The sequence below is a fragment of the Natrix helvetica genome (assembly GCF_964273705.1).
Source record: "Natrix helvetica genome assembly, chromosome: 7".
Lineage (NCBI taxonomy): Eukaryota > Metazoa > Chordata > Lepidosauria > Squamata > Natricidae > Natrix > Natrix helvetica.
This window is the reverse complement of record NC_138558.1, coordinates 37,161,245-37,180,800: the sequence shown is the minus strand read 5'-3', so window position 1 is coordinate 37,180,800 and position 19,556 is coordinate 37,161,245. Positions and strand designations below refer to the sequence as shown.

The 19,556-nt window shown below is 40.9% G+C and overlaps 2 protein-coding genes across 4 annotated transcripts in view; one reads left to right on the top strand and one right to left on the bottom strand.

The window, feature by feature from the left end:
* The window catches only part of MFSD8 (major facilitator superfamily domain containing 8), a 253,501-nt gene that overhangs the window by 108,919 nt on the left and 125,026 nt on the right, over positions 1 to 19,556 (bottom strand). The gene's annotated exons all lie outside the window — the stretch shown is intronic.
* Positions 15,776 to 19,556, top strand: part of INTU (inturned planar cell polarity protein) — a 29,883-nt gene continuing 26,102 nt past the window's right edge. The window contains exon 1 of one of the 3 annotated variants that reach the window (XM_081959565.1): positions 15,776 to 16,195. In XM_081959565.1, coding sequence (XP_081815691.1) covers positions 16,107 to 16,195 — 89 coding nt within the window. In that variant the 5' untranslated portion in view covers positions 15,776 to 16,106. Of the gene's footprint in view, positions 16,196 to 17,699; positions 17,894 to 19,556 lie in introns of those variants that run through there. The other 2 variants (XM_081959564.1, XM_081959566.1) reach the window with 2 other exon arrangements.

Sequence of the window (19,556 nt, the reverse complement as noted above, 5' to 3'; positions counted from 1 at the left end):
AATGAGCAATTAAATCATAGTTATTATAGGAAGGTGAAAGGTTAACTGGCTAACTCACATTATTTTAAGTTAAAATTATCATATTAAAATAAGAATATTTTCTTATTTTAAACTGCAAATCAGATAATACTCCAAGTGCTTTCAACTTTTTAAAAATAGCAAATACACAGAAACGTTAAAGAAATAAATAAGAAATAAAAATGGTGAGCCTATTTAAGTGAATTGAAATTGATAAGGAAATTGTTTTGTTCTGGTAAATATTTATTTATTTAGCCACCCGTCTCGCTGTAAGGTGACTCTGGGTGGCTAACAACATGTTTATGTTCTTTTTTGCTTTTTAATGTATCAATTAAAACATATGTTTTAAATATGTTGCATTTAAACATGATGTTGCAAAAATATATGGCACATGTCATTTGAGGTATTAACTGATTCTTGATCCAATTTTTGGTAAATCCATCAATGTTTCCTTTCAATCTATTTTATCATAGTACAGTCCATTTTGTCAAAATAGCTAACCTGAATAACTTTTTTTCAGAGACATTCATCCCCCTCTTATTTACACAAAGGCTGTGCAATGCAATTAACTGAAAGTGGAACAAAAACCCTGTTTCATTGCAAGCCCTGTGGCAAAAATTGGAATAGGCGCTAGAAAGAGCATATGTTAGGAAAGAATTACAATATAGGTATACTATATGGCCATTTTCTCTGTTTCTTCCCAGTGGACTAAATATAGAAATATAATCAATTTGGCTTATTAATATAAGCTTTTATGCTAGTTCAGTCAGTATATTTATAAATGCATGAAATTGTTACAAAACACCATAAATTCATTAACAAAGAATGAAAAAAACAAAATGTAGGTTTTAAAAAATGTGCAGCTGCAGTTTTTTTATTCAAAACAATATGTGTAACAATATGATGTGCTATGGAAAAATCATTGAATTGATATTCACCAGGAAAGCAAATATGAAGCCTTCCTGTGGAGCAATTGTATACTTCTGGTTACCAGATGTTAGCAACAAACAACAAAGAGATGACTATTACCTAATTTGCCAACATGATGAAATATCCTGGACTATTTGCCTAGTAGCTGTTGGAGACAGAATGCAGGACTAGTTGCTTTGAGGCAAATATCTGTAGTAGCAAGAATGGTTTTTGTTCCCAAAGCAAGGTTTAAAAAAAAACCTGAAAGAACAAAAGGGTTTTTTTAGGGTATTTTCCTGATCAAAACTATAATTGTTTCTGCAGGACACCCTTAATCACAAATAGCCAACTTCAATTCATTCTAAATAGCTTTATTGCCTTTATTGTATGTGATTACTCAATTCCAAAAACTGAGTTAATTGGATAAACTTAGCTCCACAATTTACTAAATATACAGTTACAGGAATTTCATGTATAGTATGCTGTCTCTTAGGGTTTATTAAACATGGGAGAATAATATGAGAGGGGTTTGATGTAAAATAAGCTCTTTTAATGAATTTAAAATCAACGCAGCAGACAAGACATGGGAGTGAACATAATACACACTTCAACAATATATATTTTTTACTTTTAGCCATCAAATACTGGAGCAAGTGTGTCAGTAATAATAGCAAGACAGACATAGGATTTTCCAGCCACGTTAATTTTACTTTTTTATGGTTTTGATGTTGTATTTAATTTTATCCGTATTAAAAACTTATGAAGGCTGTGCAACATTTTGAGGTGGTATAGAGTATGTAAAGGCATAAACACAGTAGAACCTCTGGTCACAACCATAATTCGTTCCATAACTTTGGTCGCAAACTGATTTGGTCATGAATCGAACCTAATTTTGGAAATTTGGCGCTTACAAAAAAATGGTGCAGAAGGGGAAATCAGCAGCGGGTGGAGGGGGGAAATGTGAATATTTTGGTCAGAAGCGTTCGTGACCAGAGGTTCTACTGTATAACACCTTTATGTTGCCTAAAAATGTTTTTCCCTAAAATGAGAAAGCATCTGCTTTAAAAAGTTGTAGATGGTACTATATTTATCATTTCACATGATCCAAAGCATCTTTTCTGATGCTTACTGTATCCTTATTGTAATTATTATCATTAATTCTAATCTACTGATTATAGCTAAGATCTTTTGGTCAACCTACCAGAATTAGGTAATTAGAAAATTCTGGTAGGTATGTGTGAAGCAATATTTCAGGTTAAAAAAAATATTCCTAGGAGTTTTACAGTCTGAACATTATATATGCATTCACCACCAAAATGGACAAAATGCCATCAGCATAGTGTTCTTACCAGATTGTATAGTACAAACAGCAATCACTTATGTTAAAATGGAGGGCAGAATATCCAGTTTAAAATTATTATAAGTTAAAACACAGCACCTAAAGACTACCTTATAACTTCCAGGCAGAATTTTATCCTTTTTTTTCTCATTGTTTCCAAATATTTTTTTTAAAATGGGGGGCGGGAGCGGAGGCTGCTGTATTTTTCTCGAAGGACAGTCTGCTTTGTTCCATGTCATTGCATTAAATTTCCACAGTAGATCAAGAGAACTGTACAACACAGTCAGGTATTTAAATACATCATCAACAACAATAATAATTTTGTTTTTCAGAATAATTATATTTGTAATCAACAAAGTACAGTTTTCATTGTTTTCTAAAAATCGGAAGTTTTGAGTCTGGAATAAATTATATAAATTAATTACATTATGATAGATTGGCTTGTACATCAGAATTGTAGTCCCTTCTTAAAATTCACTGGAAACTTCTGATATCAAGTACCGGTATGTTATGTTTTTATTTCGCTTACAAGAATAGTTATTAGAAGTAGAAGAATTACCAGAAGAATAGATGAAGGTAGAATAGATGGTGCTTAAAAGTTTGTGAATTCTTTTGAATTTTCCATTTTTTCTACACAAACATAACTTAAAACGTGATCTATTCTCCATGCAAGACCTAATCTGAAAAAGGGAACACAATGAAAAATGAGTAAAAATATTATACCTTCTCATTTGTTAAAGAAAATTAGAAGAAAAAGCTAATTAATTCAAACAATCTTCAGTCCCAGTATGAATTTCTTCTTCAAAGTATTTGTTAAGCGTAATTTGCAGAACAGGGAAAATTACATGCATACCCTAATTATATGCACATTGTCTTAAAAGTATATCTCAGGTAATGTCTTTCATATTTATTAATTTAAATGTGCATAGCATGTAAAATCTTTCCTTTATTTTAGCTTTCTTTTTGCATATTTACTGTAGGACAAAATCCAATAGATGTGATCTAACCATGGGCCGTGTTTCTGCGTACTTCTTCCTGACTGCAATTACATAGAAGTATAATATGCTTAGCATCTGCATGCAATAATCCCTGAGTGCAGAACAGCTTGATCACCAGCAATGAAAATATATCTTCATAACAAAAATAACTAAACCTCCTTGGGAAAGTAGTGAGCATTCTTCATGTGACATCCCAGAATAAATACAATTCCTATAGTGTTGCAGTGAGATCAGTGTTTACCTCATACTGAGTTCTCAATCTGTTTTTCCTGGATTTTTCTATAAAGTTAAAAGTTTTATTACTAAGGACATTAAAGTCACTTAAGCTGAACATTTCTTCTCCTACACGCACAAGAATACTGTGAAATAGTTGCAACAAGGAGAATTTGATATAGTCTATCTTGGAAGCCTTTCCATTTCTGAAATACCAAGTACCCTGTGGATATTTTTGTCAGATGCAATGGCTTTTCAGCAGGCCTGCACAAGAGGATGGTATAGGCCAGTGATGGCAAACATTTTTCACCTCGGGTGCCAAAAGCATGCGCACGGGCTATCGCATGCACTCACAGGCCCGCCACCCCCATAATTTAATGCCCCCCACACTGTGACCCCTGCACATGCATGCGTGATCCCCCACCCCGCTGCCCCACGCATGCACATATTACTTTCTTGGAGCCTGGGAGGGGCAAAAACGTCTTTCCGCGGCCCCTGGAGGCCCTCCGGAGGCTGGAAACGGCCCATTTTCTGACTTCCAGTGGGCCCAGTAGGTCCATTTTTCACCACCACCCCAAGTTCCAGAGGCTTTCTAGGAGCCTGGGGAGGGCGAACAACGGCCCAACACACAAACCAAAAACTTGGGAACGGATCTCTGGGTTGCCTGTTGGGCCTTTTTCTCCCTCTAGAGGTTTCGGCAGGCTTCCCTGTAGCCTCCAGATGGCGAAAAACAGCCCAATGCCCAAACTGGAAATCCATTCCAAAACTTCCGGTTTGCACGTTGGGCAGGTTTTTTTTTTTTTTTTTTTGTCCTCTGGGGGGTTCAGGAGGCTTCCCTAAAACCTCCGGAGGGCAAAAAAAACCACCCAATATGCAAACTGAAAATCCGTTTCTGAACTTCCGGTTTGCACGTTGGGCGGTTTTTCGCCCTCTGGAGGCTCTAGGGAAGTCTCCGGAGGGCGAAAAATGGCACGCACATGCCATAGGTTCGCCATCATGGGTATAGACCATAAGCCTTGTTTAATGTGTGTTAAGGGAGGGAGGGAGGGAGGGAGGGAGGGAGGGAGGGAGGAAGGAAGGAAGGAAGGAAGGAAGGAAGGAAGGAAGGAAGGAAGGAAGGAAGGGACTGTTTAGATAATGAAATCTCTACCCAGCTGTGTATCTGCATTGTACTGAATATGTTATTAGGAAATATAAGACAATGTAGAAATAATACTGTCAAACATGATTTAACATCACTATATTGCTACGTATAATTTACAACCATCATCAACTTAAGAGAATGATGATGTGGTATACAAGACAACAGGTTTTAATCAAATGAAAACACTCATTCATAGCTGCATTGTATAGCGATATATACTGATATGTAGCCTTATTGCACTACCAGGTTGTTCCATTGCATATGCAGGCCAACAACTAATTTATATACAGTTGTATTTCTATCATAAAATCCATCCATAAATAAAACAGGTTATATACTACAGTATGGAGTATTACAATGAGAGCAGATGCAAGAAAGCAAGAAAAAGCAGAAATTGGGGGAAAGGGAAGAAGCCTATTAAAGCCAGGAGGCAATTTATTGGTAGCCAGTAGGATGTGTACTATAAAGCAAACAGTTCTTTATTGTTGAGCCAAAATGTGTGAATTCAAGGTTTTTCAAAAACATAGATACTTTAACATCCTGTTGACCTCTTTTTCTGAAATGTTCTTTTATGTTGTCCTCTTGTTAAAACAAACTTTGCTTTTCCTTGATATGTGTCTGAATATATTCTGGGTGTTAGATCTTCATTAACAACAGTCACATTCTAGTGTTATTTTTTGTGTTGTTTTCTTGAATTTTATGATTCTTACTTTATAGGTCTAGAATCAAACATCTGTGCAGAAGTCACCACCCAAAACCGCATGTGGTTCTTGCAAAGAGATATGGCCACATCCAAGAGGCCTAAATGGTACTTGAGCCCAAATATATTTATACCAAGTGAACTTCATACTGCCTTCACTCTTGTGTACACTGCTCTCATAGCACAACCATGAACAGTATAGAAAAGTGTAATACAAATGTTGAAAGGGAATTACATAATTATAAAGATAAATGTGTTTACATTGGGGTTTAAGCAAAAGTTGAGCCATGCTGGCACACAATAGTATTAGGGTTCTTCTGATTGGAATATGTGCTGTAATATTTTCTGCATATAACAGAACTCCATCAGCATCAATGGACTGTTTAAGAACCCCCAATCCAGTGATGGGTTCTGGATCCCATTGCAACCAGTACGGTGCAACGGGGCCTGGCGTCCACCACATCAATGCGTGCAGCACGCACGCACATGCCACAGCACACACATGCATCCTTACCTCCTGTGACGCCTCTGCGATGCTCCAGCTGCTCGGCGGACCATTGCGCAGGTGCTGTACGCTCCGTGCGAGCGTCCGGCACCTGCACAACTACAGGTGCTCAAATACAGGTAAGGATGGCGGGCAGGCAGGTGGGCAGGTGGCCCCTCCAGAGCACAATACTGGAACGGTACCGGGTGCTCCCGGCAGGCACTGGTACACCCATACCAGGGTATACCACCTGCAACCCACCACTGCCCCAATCATACAAGAGGCTGTTTTGAAGGAAAACCTGGGAGAAAGGCTAAACTCACCCACAATCAATGGTTCCAAACTCATTTGAGTCATGGTGTATTTACAGTAAAATTAAAATAGAAGTGCAGCTATATAATATATGTTTTACATATGGTGCAGATCATTGCAAAGAATCTAGAGAATTTAGTTTAAAATGCCTGCTGCATTACATTCTGCTTCATCTACTGCTTTAACATTTGGCTTTTGTGTGACAGAGATATCTTTGACGGGAAATAAAACTTTTAAAATCCTACAAGAGGCTGAATCACTGCATAAAGAATAATAATAAGCAAATAGTAGAATAAACTTTCATTTCCAAAACAAAACAAGTAATTATATTTCATTATAATAATCTTACAAAGCAGAAACCAAACAATATATTAGTAACAGAGCCATGCTATTTTCTAGAGTACCAGGAGGAGGGAATATTCTACAGCATGGAAATTAATGATTGGCAATATTAAGAGATTATGAAAAGAGATTAAAGGAAAAGACAAAAAGTAATCTAGATTTTTGTATTATATCCAGTTGACAATACTGTATAGAGGAGCAGGGGGTTGGTTTTTTGAACACATAAACCATATGGCTGTAGAAGCTATGCATCAACAGTATAAAAGCTGTAAGAACAATTAACTAGAAATATAAATAGCCACCATTCATTTATATGCCAGAATATAATTTGAAGCATGAAACGTCCATTGAAATAAAGGGGAGAAAATATAGTTTAAGTACACTCTCATTTGTCCTGTGATTTTATTTAAGATTTGGAGGACCCAAAGGCTTTCAAAAGTATATCACTGCAAAGAACTTTTTTTTTATTCTAAGGATACAATTCCATTTGAAACCATCCATTTCTTTTTCTAAAGGTAAGGGGGGAAAGCCCCATGGTTTTTTTGACACCACTCCAAAACCCAGCATTTTATCAAGAATGAAATTCTACCTGATCCTCTTTTCTAGCACATGAACTCTGAATAGGGATATATCAAAAACATATGTAGACTTTTGACAAAATGATAGCATAAAAGTCCCTTTTAACATGTTATTATCCATGCACATTTAGTTCTTTTTGCAATTTACATAGGGGGAAAAATCATTGAGTTATTTAAATCTCTCCATAGAGAAAAAGTCTGTTTATGTAAATAGTTGGTTAGAGTGTACATCACATATAAAATGAATGAGAATGAATCAAAAAGCATGATTCATTTGATTGTTTTGGGTAGAATACTGAGAAAATTAGCAAAGAATACAACCAAGATGAGAAGGAAGACCATTGTTTGAAAGTGTGCAAAGTGGATCTTTGGAAGCAAAAAGATATGGAGGAAGTGAACCAAATTATAGGAAAGTAGAATGATTACAGGAAGAATAATCTGCTAGTACAATTATGTAGACAAATAGATACAGAAGAAACTACTTAGGAAGAAAATAACTATGTGTACAGAAGGATGTATAGTTATACCAATTGAGTACTCCATTGCTGTTTTATTTAATAAAATAAAATAAAACAGAAAAAGAATAAAATTTGAAAAATAATTAAATCAAAAAGCTGATGAGAGGAAGAAACAACATAATTACAAGATAATTACACTTTACCTGGATGGAGATGCATAACTGGGTATCATCAGTGCATTGGTGATACCTCATCCAGTGGAGATGGATAATCACACCAAGCAGTTTCATTTAGATGTTGAACAGGAAGTCCACAACTTGACATGGTCAACATAACCGAAGATCTTTCTATCAATGCAGCATGTAGTGTCTTCTTCAGGGATTCTTTGCCTTCCTCAATTTCTCAATTGTCCAGAATTCCTTAGCCTTTTCTAAAAACCAGCTTAAAGCTGGGATATCATTAACTGGGAAGAGACAGGGATAACTTTTATTTTTTTAAGTAATTGGTTCTTTTCACAATTAGAGATACCACACTATATATTTCAACTAAACACTAGCTCTCAATAGTTACATTAAACCTATATCTTATTCATTGTTAAAGGAATAATAGACCACTAACTTTTCAGTTATAATCATGTATCTGTAATAAACATAACTGATCTCCTACTCCTTTTACCATTTAGAATCTAAACATAAGTTTTATTTTCTGTTCTGTTCTGTACCAACACTAGGTGGAGCTGATTCACTTTAAAAATACAAAGAAAACTCACCATGCATTTGTTAAGAGTAATATATTAATACATAAGAACTAAATTTCGATTTCCCAGATGTGTTTATGACTCTGCAATTGACTTTGCATGAAATTAGAAATATGTGATTTTATCCTAAATTATTTCTGGAGAGTGGACCACTGAGTCTCAAATGTGCACAAAATGTGGCTCCAAACCAGTTTACTTTCTACTAAACATTCACTGGTTAGTGAATGAACAAGTTCCTTCAGGTTGAATGGAATGGAATAATAATGTTTAAGTAATATAAATAAGTATTGACTCTGCAGAAAAATAGAAGCAGAGCAAATCTTTTGAATTAAGTGCTTTAGATTTTTTTTAGCATTTTTAGGCATGCATTTTAAATAGCACACACACATGTATGTATGTATGTATGTATGTATGTATGTATGTATGTATGTATATATATATGGAGTCCAGGCAGGTCATTTCTGTTGAGCAGTTAATAGTAAAATTACTTCTAAAGAAAAAGAGAAAAATAATCATTTTCTCTGAATATATAGGAGGAAAAATTATAACTCTTTAATATGATGTATATTGTACAAAGAGTACCTTCTATATTTAGCAAAAGAAAATGGACTAAGTTGTATCTCATGATTCAAGAAGAGAATGTTTCTTCAAGGTCACAACCAGTCAAAGGTTAGACTTTTCCTTTCTTCCTTTACCCTCACAGATCTTTCCACACAAACTAATTGGTTCATACAAACTAATGGGATTAGAGCTAGCCTTGACTGATCAGGAAAAGATCATGTTAACGATAATAAGGAATGGTATTGGAAAGAGAAATGCCAATGTTATAATGACCTAATAAAAATCAATGGTATAGCTTTATTCATGAATATTGTGTGCGGTTCTGGCCACTGCACCTCCGCACCTCCAAAAGGATATAGGGGAGCTGGAGAAGATCCAAAGAACAATTAAGGTGATCAAAGAGTTGGAGCAGTGAGAAAAAGTTGTGACATTTGGCTTTTTAGTTTAGAAAGGAGGCAAATGAGAGTGACAGTGATGCATAAAGTTATATAGAGTGTGGATAAAGTGGACAAAGCAAAGCTATTTTCTCCTTTCCAAAATACTAGAACCAGGCGGCACCCAATGAAACTGAATCTCGCAGACATGGCCCTCTGCCCTTTCGAGGGCCCACCTTGATGACGGATTCATTAATCCCGAGAGGTGGAGGAAGCGGAGACTTAGGGGGTTTTTAGTTAAATGTTTTTTAAATTCTTTTAGGGGTTCAGGGGTTGGGGGGTGGGTGGGTCAGATCAGGAGCAATGACAGAGCCAGGTCACCAGGTGGGGTCTTGAGCAGAAGGAGCAGAGAGGAGGAGGGGGGAGAGGATATCATTCCTATACAGGGCTCCTTGATTCCAACAGTCGTAGGGAGGGGCAGATACGAGGACAGATTAACAACTCGCAGTCGGTTGGGAGACCGTGGGTGCTGGTTACACCCGGTCGCTTGTACCAACCCCCGCGTTCTAGGTGGTCAGGATCTGCAGGCCCAGGGCCTGAGGCTGTTGTTATGCAATGCAAGGTCCGTTGTCAATAAGGCCCCCCTCATTCATGATCTAATTTTGGAGGGGGAGCCGGACCTCGCGGGAATAACGGAAACCTGGTTGGGCCACGAGGGAGGGTTACCCCTCGTGGAAATGTGCCCACCAGGTTACCAAGCATTTCACCAGCCCCGGGCCCGGGGAAGGGGCGGTGGGGTAGCAGTGATTATCCGGGAGGACTTAGAGCTGAGGGAGTCCACTGTGCCACAGACGTCCGGATGTGAATCCCTTGTTGTGAAATGGGGCCCTGGGAAGCAGTTGGGCCTGCTGATAGTATACCTGGCTCCCCGCCATACATCAGCGACCCTGCCTGAGCTCCTCGAGCTGATCTCATTGGTGGCGGTTGAGACCCCCAAACTTTTAGTGATGGGGGATTTTAACCTGCCGTCGGTGGGAGAAGCATCAGAGGGGATTCGGGAGTTCATGGCTTCCATGATAGCCATGGACCTGACTCAAATGATTCAGGGCCCGACACACGAGGGAGGTCACACCTTGGACCTTGTTTTTGTCTCTCGCCAGTGGTTGAGTGATCTGGGAGGAGTGAATTTAACCATCACTCCTCTGTCATGGTCAGATCACTCACTCCTCCGACTTGACTTCCCTGGTGCTACCCCTCGCTGCGGGGAGGCGGAACCGGAAAACACTAGATGGTTCCGCCCCAGGCGCTTGATGGAACCAGACAGGTTCCAGACGGAGCTTGGGCCACCTCCTGCAGCCCTGACCCGCCCTCTGGTAGAGGACCTGGTGGCCGCATGGAATAATGCGACTACCGGGGCCTTGAACCGGGTGGCGCCTTTGCGGCCTCTCCGGCGGCAACGATCCACCCTGGCTCCTTGGTTCACCGAGGAGCTAAGGGTGATGAAGCACCGCAAGAGATGCCTAGAGAGTCGTTGGAGATCCTCCCGATCCGAATTTGACCGAGCACAGGTACGAGCCCATTTAAGGACGTCCCTAGTGGCATTGAGAACGGCCAAACGTCAATATTGTGCCGCTCTCATTGCATCCGCAGAGAACTGCCCTGCCGCCCTGTTTCGGGTGTCCCGCTCCCTTCTGTTTCAGAGGCCGCGGGAGGCCCCTCTACAGGGTAGGGCAGAGGAGTTTGGGAAATATCTGCAGGATAAAGTCGCTCAAATCTGGAAGGATTGGGTCCCCTTCAGTGGCCCAGTCGAGACGCCAGTGGCGAGTCTTGAGAAACCTTTTTGGGAGGAGTTTCACTTGGTTGTCATCGAGGATTTGGACAGATTGCGTGGACGACTGCGACCTACCACATGTTTGCTGGACCCGTGTCCCTCCTGGCTTGTACTGGCTTCCTGCTAGGTTATACGCGACTGGCTCCTGGGCCTAGTGAATGCTTCGTTGGGTGAGGGGTCTCTCCCGGCCGCCTTGAAAGAGGCGGTGGTGAGACCCTTGCTCAAGAAGCCTTCCCTGGACCCTACGGAGCTGGCCAATTATCGTCCTGTCTCCAACCTTCCCTTTTTGGCGAAGGTTGTAGAGAGTGTGGTGGCTTCTCAGTTTCCACGACATCTGGGGGAGAATGATCTAGACCCGCGCCAGTTCGGCTTTCGCCCTGGGCACAGCACAGAGACGGCCTTGGTCGCGTTGGTAGATGATCTCTGGAGGGCCAGAGATAGGGGTTGTTCCTCTATCCTGGTCCTATTAGACCTCTCGGCGGCTTTTGATACCATCGACCATGGTATCCTGTTGCACCGACTGGAGGGGTTGGGGGCCCGGGGCACCGTTTTGCGGTGGTTCAGCTCCTACCTCTCCGGCCAGACGCAACGTGTGTTGGCAGGGGAGCAGAGGTCGACCCTAAGCCCCCTTACTTGTGAGGTGCCACAGGGGTCGGTCCTCTCGCCACTCCTGTTCAACACATACATGAAGCCGCTGGGTGAGATCATCCGTGGTTTCGGGGTGGGATATCATCTGTACGCTGATGATACTCAGCTGTACATCTCCACCCCGAACCACCCCAACGAGGCCGTTGAAGTGATGTCCCGGTGTGTGGAAGCCGTACGGGTCTGGATGGATGACAACCGACTCAGGCTCAACCCTTCCAAGACGGAGTGGCTGTGGGTTCTGGCTCCCCGGTTCAACCAGATAATTCCATCTCTGGCCATTGGGGGCATTCAACTCGCCCCCGTGGAGCGGGCGCGCAATTTGGGCATCCTCCTGGATGCCAGGCTGTCCATGGATGAACATGTGACAGCCGTGGCCAGGGGGGCGTTCCACCAGGTTCGCCTGGTGCGCCAATTGCGCCCCCTATTGGACCGGGACGCCTTACGCACAGTCACCCATGCGCTGGTGACGTCTCGCCTGGACTACTGTAACGCTCTCTACATGGGGCTTCCCTTGAAATGCACTCGGAGACTGCAGTTGGTCCAGAATGCGGCTGCGCGGGTGATTATGGGGAGTACTAAGTACTCCCATGTGACACCTCTCCTGCGCGAGCTGCACTGGCTTCCTGTGGTCTATCGAGTGCGTTTCAAGGTCTTGATTACGATCTTTAAAGCGCTCCATGGCTCAGGACCTAGTTACCTGCGGGATCGTATTCTGCCCCATACATCCCTACGACCCATCCGCTCGCACAGAGAGGGACTTCTCCAGGTGCCGTCCACCAGACAGTGCCATGGGGCGGCGCCTAGGAGCAGAGCCTTCTCTGTGGCGGGCCCAGCCCTGTGGAATGACCTCCCCCCGGATATTAGGACCACTACTGACCTCCGCTCCTTCCGTGTCAAGCTCAAGACCTACCTTTTCCAAATAGCTGGCCTGGCTCAACCATAACTTCGTAACGCTCCTGATGGGTTTTTTAATTTAGTAATTTTATTTAAGGGGATTTTAAATTGTGTTTTTAATTGTCTTTCACTTATAAGTCAACTCTCCTCCATGCACATATGTATATGTCTCTGTTCTTTTTGTATATATGTTTGTCTTATGTGTATTTTTATCCGTTTTGATTGTACGCCGCCCCGAGTCCTTCGGGAGAGGGTTGCGGCTAATCAAATAAAATTATTATTATTATTATTATTATTATTATTATTATTATTATTATTATTATTATTATTATCTTGGAATAATCAGGACAGACAAAAGGAAATATGTTCATATAACATGTAATTAAATTTATAGAATTTTTTACTGTGAGACATGATGATGGCTTCCAGTGTCACTGATTTAAAAAAAGGATTGAACCAATTGGTGGAAATCATGAGATCAATGACTATTAGCCTTGTTGGCAATGTGACTATCTCTCAGGGCCAATGGCCGATAGACTACCAGGATATCTGCAGTTGGTTGGCCACTGTGAAAACTACTAGACCAAATGGTGTTACATCCTTCTACTAGACCAAATGGTGTTACAACTTTTTAGTCTTTTTAGTTCATGCTTGTTTATGTTTTATGCAACATTCTTGAAATGTTTGTTCAAGTTATAATAGTTATTTGTAGTTTTGCCATGGAATTGCGGGTGGAAATACCAAAGCAATATATTAAGTAGATGCTGCTGGTGGAATTTTTGAGTATATTTTAATGTTTAATATGTTGTTTACTATTAACATTTATGAAATACATGAGATCACCTTAAATGAAAGAACTGTTGTTTCACTTTATATCTTCTCCAGAATAAAATTGAATAAGTAATATGACATATTTTATGAATTTCTTGTACTTTTGCTTATCATTAAATATGAAATGAAGGGACTCTGTAGCTCAGTGGCTAAGATGCTGAGCTTGTTGATCAGAAAGGTTGGCAGTTCGGCGGTTCAAATCCCTAGCACCGCATAATGGAGTAAGCTCCCGTTACTTGTCCCAGCTTCTGCCAACCTAGCAGTTCGAAAGCATGTAAAAAATGCAAGTAGAAAAATAAGGAGCACCTCTGGTGGGAAGGTAATAGCGTTTTGTGCACCTTTGGTGTTCAGTCATGCCGGCCACATGACCACAGAGACATCTTCGGAGAGCACTGGCTCTCAAGCTTTGAAACAGAGATGAACACCGCCCCCTAGAGTGAGGAATGACTAGCGCATATGTGTGAGGGAACCTTTACCTTTACCTTTAAATATGAAATGTTATTCCACACTGTGAAAACTAGATCTTTTTTCTACACACTTTATAAGCAGTATAGCTATCATATCTGGGCTACAACATCCTGATGATTACTACATGATAGCACAATGATATAGAAAATATAATTTTTGTTAAAAAAAATTGTAGCCTGGATATGGAAGCACAAAGTAGCCATTATAAATTAACTATTTACTCAAGGATTTTTTTTTCATCCCACATTAGAACACAGGGGGTGTGTGTGTTTTTAAAAAGAACGTTCATTCAAATATTTTGATTTATTGACTCCTAGGTATCTTCTTTTCCTAAAAGGTAAGAGAAAGTCCATTAGATTAAATAAAGACATTTATATGTTACAGGAAGTATGAGCAATAAGCAATAAGTATGATTTCTTATTATCTACAGACACTAATTCAAAACTTTTTTTCACAATTGGAAGTTGTAGGACTTTAGATATAATTACAATATTTTCATCTGCAATTAGCATTAACAGATATTCTGCTTCATTTGTACTAATACTTTTAATTTCCTTATTTGGACATAAGGCAATTGCCAGATATTCATATACCTATAGCATTGATAACCAGGGTCATGCTTTGTTCTTTGTTCTTGTTATTTTACTTTATCTACTGCTTTATGCTGAGTGCATTAAATAGGCCATTCATATGTGTTTTATAGAATACAGAACCAAGTCAACATATATTTGAATTTTTAAAAGAAATTTATATTGTCAAATCAATCTCTCCTCTCCCCCCCCCCCTCATGTTTCGAAGTGTTTGTTGATGGAATTGCTTGTGAACTGCGAGGCACATTGACCTATAACCAATCTATCAACCCTGAATAATTCAAATCAGCCATACAACCAACCAACGATGCCAATGACCCTCAACCAACCCACACAACCCCAACCACCCTCACAAGCACTCTACCTCCCAATGACCCTCACCTGATGTGGCCTCCCCATAACCAGACCTATTGACCACACGAAGCCCTTATAAGCAGAACACCAATGCTGACATTCCCTAAATTCTGCCTAAAATGTTACTTAGCCTGGTAATGAAACATTTGGAAACCAACTCACAAGCTCGGAGAATGAACCTCTACCCTCATCCTACACCCAAGCTACAGATATTTGACACTATCACAAATTCTAAGTTTAACAGGGAGTCCCAGGTCCTAGTCTAGCTATGGAAACTTGCTGGGTATCTTTCAATCTAACCTACTTCACAAGATTATTGCCAAGGAATAAAATGGAAGAGAGATGTGAGTATCGCCTATAGTTCTTCAACGTAAGGTGAAATATTAATCTAGTAAATTGTGTAAGTGAAAATGAATAGAATAGAATAAATTCTTTATTCGCTAAGTGTGATTGGACACACAAGGAATTTGTCTACTTAATCAATAGAGTATACAATAATATATGAAACTTTATAAAAGATATTGATGTATCATGCTAAAATCAGTTGTGTTTCAGTATTTGTATATAGCATTAAATAATGCCATGTGAAAGAAATGAGAGAGGTGATTTCTGTAGGTTCTGATTCATTTATGGAGTGTCCCAGGGATGTTCCTGATACTTAGTTACACTACATTGCCTCTTTTTTTGGATCACCAGAATGATTTCCCCTTAATCCCTAAGGACCTAGGTACTAAATTAACAAGGTTTGGGAAGTCTTTAAGACCCAGGAGAATAATATAATAAGGACAGGGCTGTAAGGCTCCCACCTGTTTTTTTAGAGGCAGTATTTCTGAATGTTGGCAATTTTAAAACGGGTCGACTTCAATTCCAAAATTCCCCAGCCAGCCTCGCTAGCTGGGGTATTCTGGGAGTTGAAGTCCACGCGTCTTAAAGTTGCCAAGGTTCAGAAAAACTGAGCTAGAGCAATGGGCATTCTTTTATCTGCACGAGAGTTTCTATGTGAGCGCCGAAGCTTTTTTCGTGCTTACAGACAGTCTGACAATCTCAAGAAAAAGAGTTAAATCGAGACTTTTTAAAGGAGGCGGAGCTCACCGGAGGCTCCGTACACCGGAGCATAGTTTTTCTCTAACTCTCCCGGCAGCCGGCAGGAGCTGTTAAGCATTATAGCTTTCGATTTCCCCACTGCTCCTTCTCTTAGCTGTTATTTTTTTGCCTAGGGGAATGATCTGCAAGATCCTACGTGAAACTTGATGGACCCCGTTTTGGAAACAGGTAATGAAGTGGCGCTTACTTCTTCAGCACCATGTTCCGCGCTACGAAGCAGAGAATCCCCAGGCCGGTAACTCGGAATTTAGAAGACCTGGACTCGGTGCAGAGTATCCTGCTGCACAGGTAAAGGTGAAAGTTTACGAAAGGAGGAGATTCTGAGCGAAAAAAGATGTGCTCCAGATTTCTTCTCTGCTAATCTGCATCAATTAGTCTCAGATGTATGGGGTAACACACCCTAAGTAAACGATGGGAATTTTTCAATGCCACACTGGGGAAGGTGATGTATATGCAGATTTTGTCTTTCCAGTTTGCAACTGAATTGGTTTGTATTGCAGGTTATATTTCACTAATTCCACGCCTTTTTAAAAAAAATTCCACACAAAATTGATGTAACAAATCTTAAACTGTTAACTAACTTTCCCACATAAAAGGTTTCTTCCATAGAAAAAGTGTTTATCTTTCTGATGGTAAAAAAGGTAGTGCTTTATTATCTAAGTATCTCATAATATTGTTTAGTGGACAGGTTTTGGGATTTTAATTTTTATCCTGACACAGCACATAGTAAGATAGACTTGTACATATTCCTGCGTGCAACACTATTTATACCTGTGAACACTTTGGAAAGGTTTCTGAATTTACACTATTAATATTAATTGGAAATTGATTGATCCATTGATTTACAAGGCTAATATGCTGCTCTAATCAAGACCATGTCTGAGCTACTAGTTACATAAATTAAGATAAAAACTATGGTCTTAGTATAATAAATAATGCAAAACAAAATTCATTACCAGAGGTAGAAAAATACCCCATTCATCAATTTTCAAATTGCAGAAGGCAAGTCCAAGCTCTGAGGGGATGGTTACTTTCAATGTTTCTGGAGGTAGCTAATAAAGAATAATCCCAAATATGATTTAATGTATGGAATATTTTTTTTAAAATCCAAAGGGACGTGTGCAATGAACATAGAATGGAGGCCAGCAAGGAATTTAAAGTTCAAGACTGATTCAAAGATAAACCACCACGACCATATCCCAAAAGCAGAGAAGTTAATTAATTGAAACACTGATTTAAACCAGTAAAATGTAATCTTCCATCTCACTTGATCCAGTAGAAATATCTTATGGAAATCCACTTGATCCAATGGAAATCCCTTCTCCAAGAAATTGATTCCTTGGACTTCTTCTGAGTTAATATGCATATTATTGAACAGCAGTTCTTAGCGTGGGGGCGGGGAGGGTATCAAAGATAGGGTGGCTTTTGAAGAAGGTCTTAAAATAATCTTTGCTCTGAAAGGCGAATGATGCCAGGGTTACCAAGACGGCAGAGTTGCGTTTTGAACTTACAAACCAGTGTGCAAGTTTTTTGAGATTCCAAGAATGCAATATAACTCAGGCAAGGTGATTAAAAATCTGGCCAAAATGCAAAGCGAATTAGGGAGGATAAAGGCTGTTACGTGTTTAAGCCATGTTTTAGGAGTTTCAGGAAAGGTTTTTTTTTTTTTTTGAAAGGGGCGGAGCGTATCTTGTCAGGTCTCTCAGCGCTTCTCTGGTCGCCATGGTTTCCCCAGCCTTTGCCAATCAAGACAGGGCAGAGGGTGACGTCCTGCTTTTTGGGGATTCCAGCGTCATGGCGGCAGAGGGTTTGTAGGGATCTCGGAGGAAACTCCCCCCCCCCCCTTGTTATGGAGAAAACGACGCTGCCTCGCCGGCCTTTTGAGATTCCCCGAGAACCGTCGGCTGAGGATTATGACGAGCCGAAGGGCGGTGAGTCGACTCAGAGTGGCGATTCCTGCTCTCCGTCTTTATCCAACAGTTCCGAGTAAGGAGAAAGAGCTTCTTCCCCGCTTTTACGACCGATTAAGGCCTGAAGTCTGCGCATGTGCTGAATCCCGAAGGGCAGGGGGTTGGTTTAGGAATGAATGATTTGAAATGACCACCTTCCAGATGCGCTGTGCTTTGTTGCTTTTAGAAACGCAGGAAGTGTGGAATTGCAATTTCCCCAACGGAATGCTTTTTATTTGCCTCCATCTAGGAACTTTACTGATTTATCCCTTAGGCTCTTTTATTCCCTGGCCCTTTTCTTCCCGACGAACAGCGTGGCATGTCAGCATGGGAGATAATATCTAGGGCAGGGGTGTCCAAACTTGGGAACTTTAAGACTTGTGGACTTCAACTCCCAGAATTCCCCAGCCAGCCATGCTGGCTGGGGAATTCTGGGAGTTGAAGTCCACAAGTCTTAAAGTTCCCAAGTTTGGACACCCCTGATCTAGGGAGATTCTCAGACATCCAGGTCATGGTTGTCCGAAAGGTGCTTTTTCAAGAAGCAGCTGGACTTCCTTATTTTTCTTGGAGGAGGTTTGGCTTCTAATTCAAGAAGCTTCTTCAGCTCTGACGGGATGGTGGGGAATGGAAATATTGGAAATAGGATAATGCAGTTGTTTTCTGTGTCTGTTTGGAAAGCCTTCATTCTCTCTAGCCTACTGAATCTGAAAGAGTGAGTGGAATTTGCCCCATCTATATTTGTTCTGAATGAATGGGGAAGTATCCTGGCTCGTTAGCTGGGAAATATTCACTTTTAATCCCAAACCAATAATTAAATACTAAATAAAAATTCGACATGCTTTCTCCTTCCTTCTCAGATCACCGATTTTGCTCTCCTTTTATCAATTGTCCATCTTGAAACTTTGCTGATAGAGGGCAAGGAATACATATTTAGTTATTAAATTTATATGCTGCCCGTCTCACTGTCAAGCATGCAGCACAAAGTGGAAACATTTCATCCGGAGAGAAGTAGGTAGCAATAACCCCTATATCTTCAGATTGGCCAAGAGTGGCCAAGCGTCAGTATTGTGCCACTCTTATTGCGTCCGCAGATAACCGCCCTGCCGCCCTGTTTGGGGTGACCCGCTCCCTCCTCCAACAGAGGCCGCGGGAATGCGCCACTTGGAGGAAAATGATTATCTGGACCCGCGCCAGTCCGGTTTCCGGCCCGGCCACAGCACGGAGACGGCATTGGTCGCGTTGGTGGATGATCTCTGGAGGGCCAGAGATGGGGGTTGTTCCTCCATCCTGGTCCTATTAGACCTCTCGGCGGCTTTCGATACCATCGACCATGGTATCCTATTGCATCGATTGGAGGGGTTGGGGGTGAGGGGCACCGTTTTGCGGTGGTTATCCTCCTACCTCTCTGGCCGAGTGCAATTTGTATTGGCAGGGGGGCAGAGGTCGACCTCGAGGCTGCTCTCTTGTGGGGTGCCACAAGGGTCGGTCCTCTCGCCTCTCCTGTTCAATACATATATGAAGCCGCTGGCCGAGATCATTCGTGGGTTTGGGGTAGATTACCATCTGTACGCGGATGATACCCAGCTGTACATCTGTACCCCAAACCACCCCAACGATGCTATCGAAGTGATGTCCCGGTGTCTGGAAGCCGTACGGATCTGGATGGGAAGTAACAGACTCAAGCTCAACCCGTCCAAGAC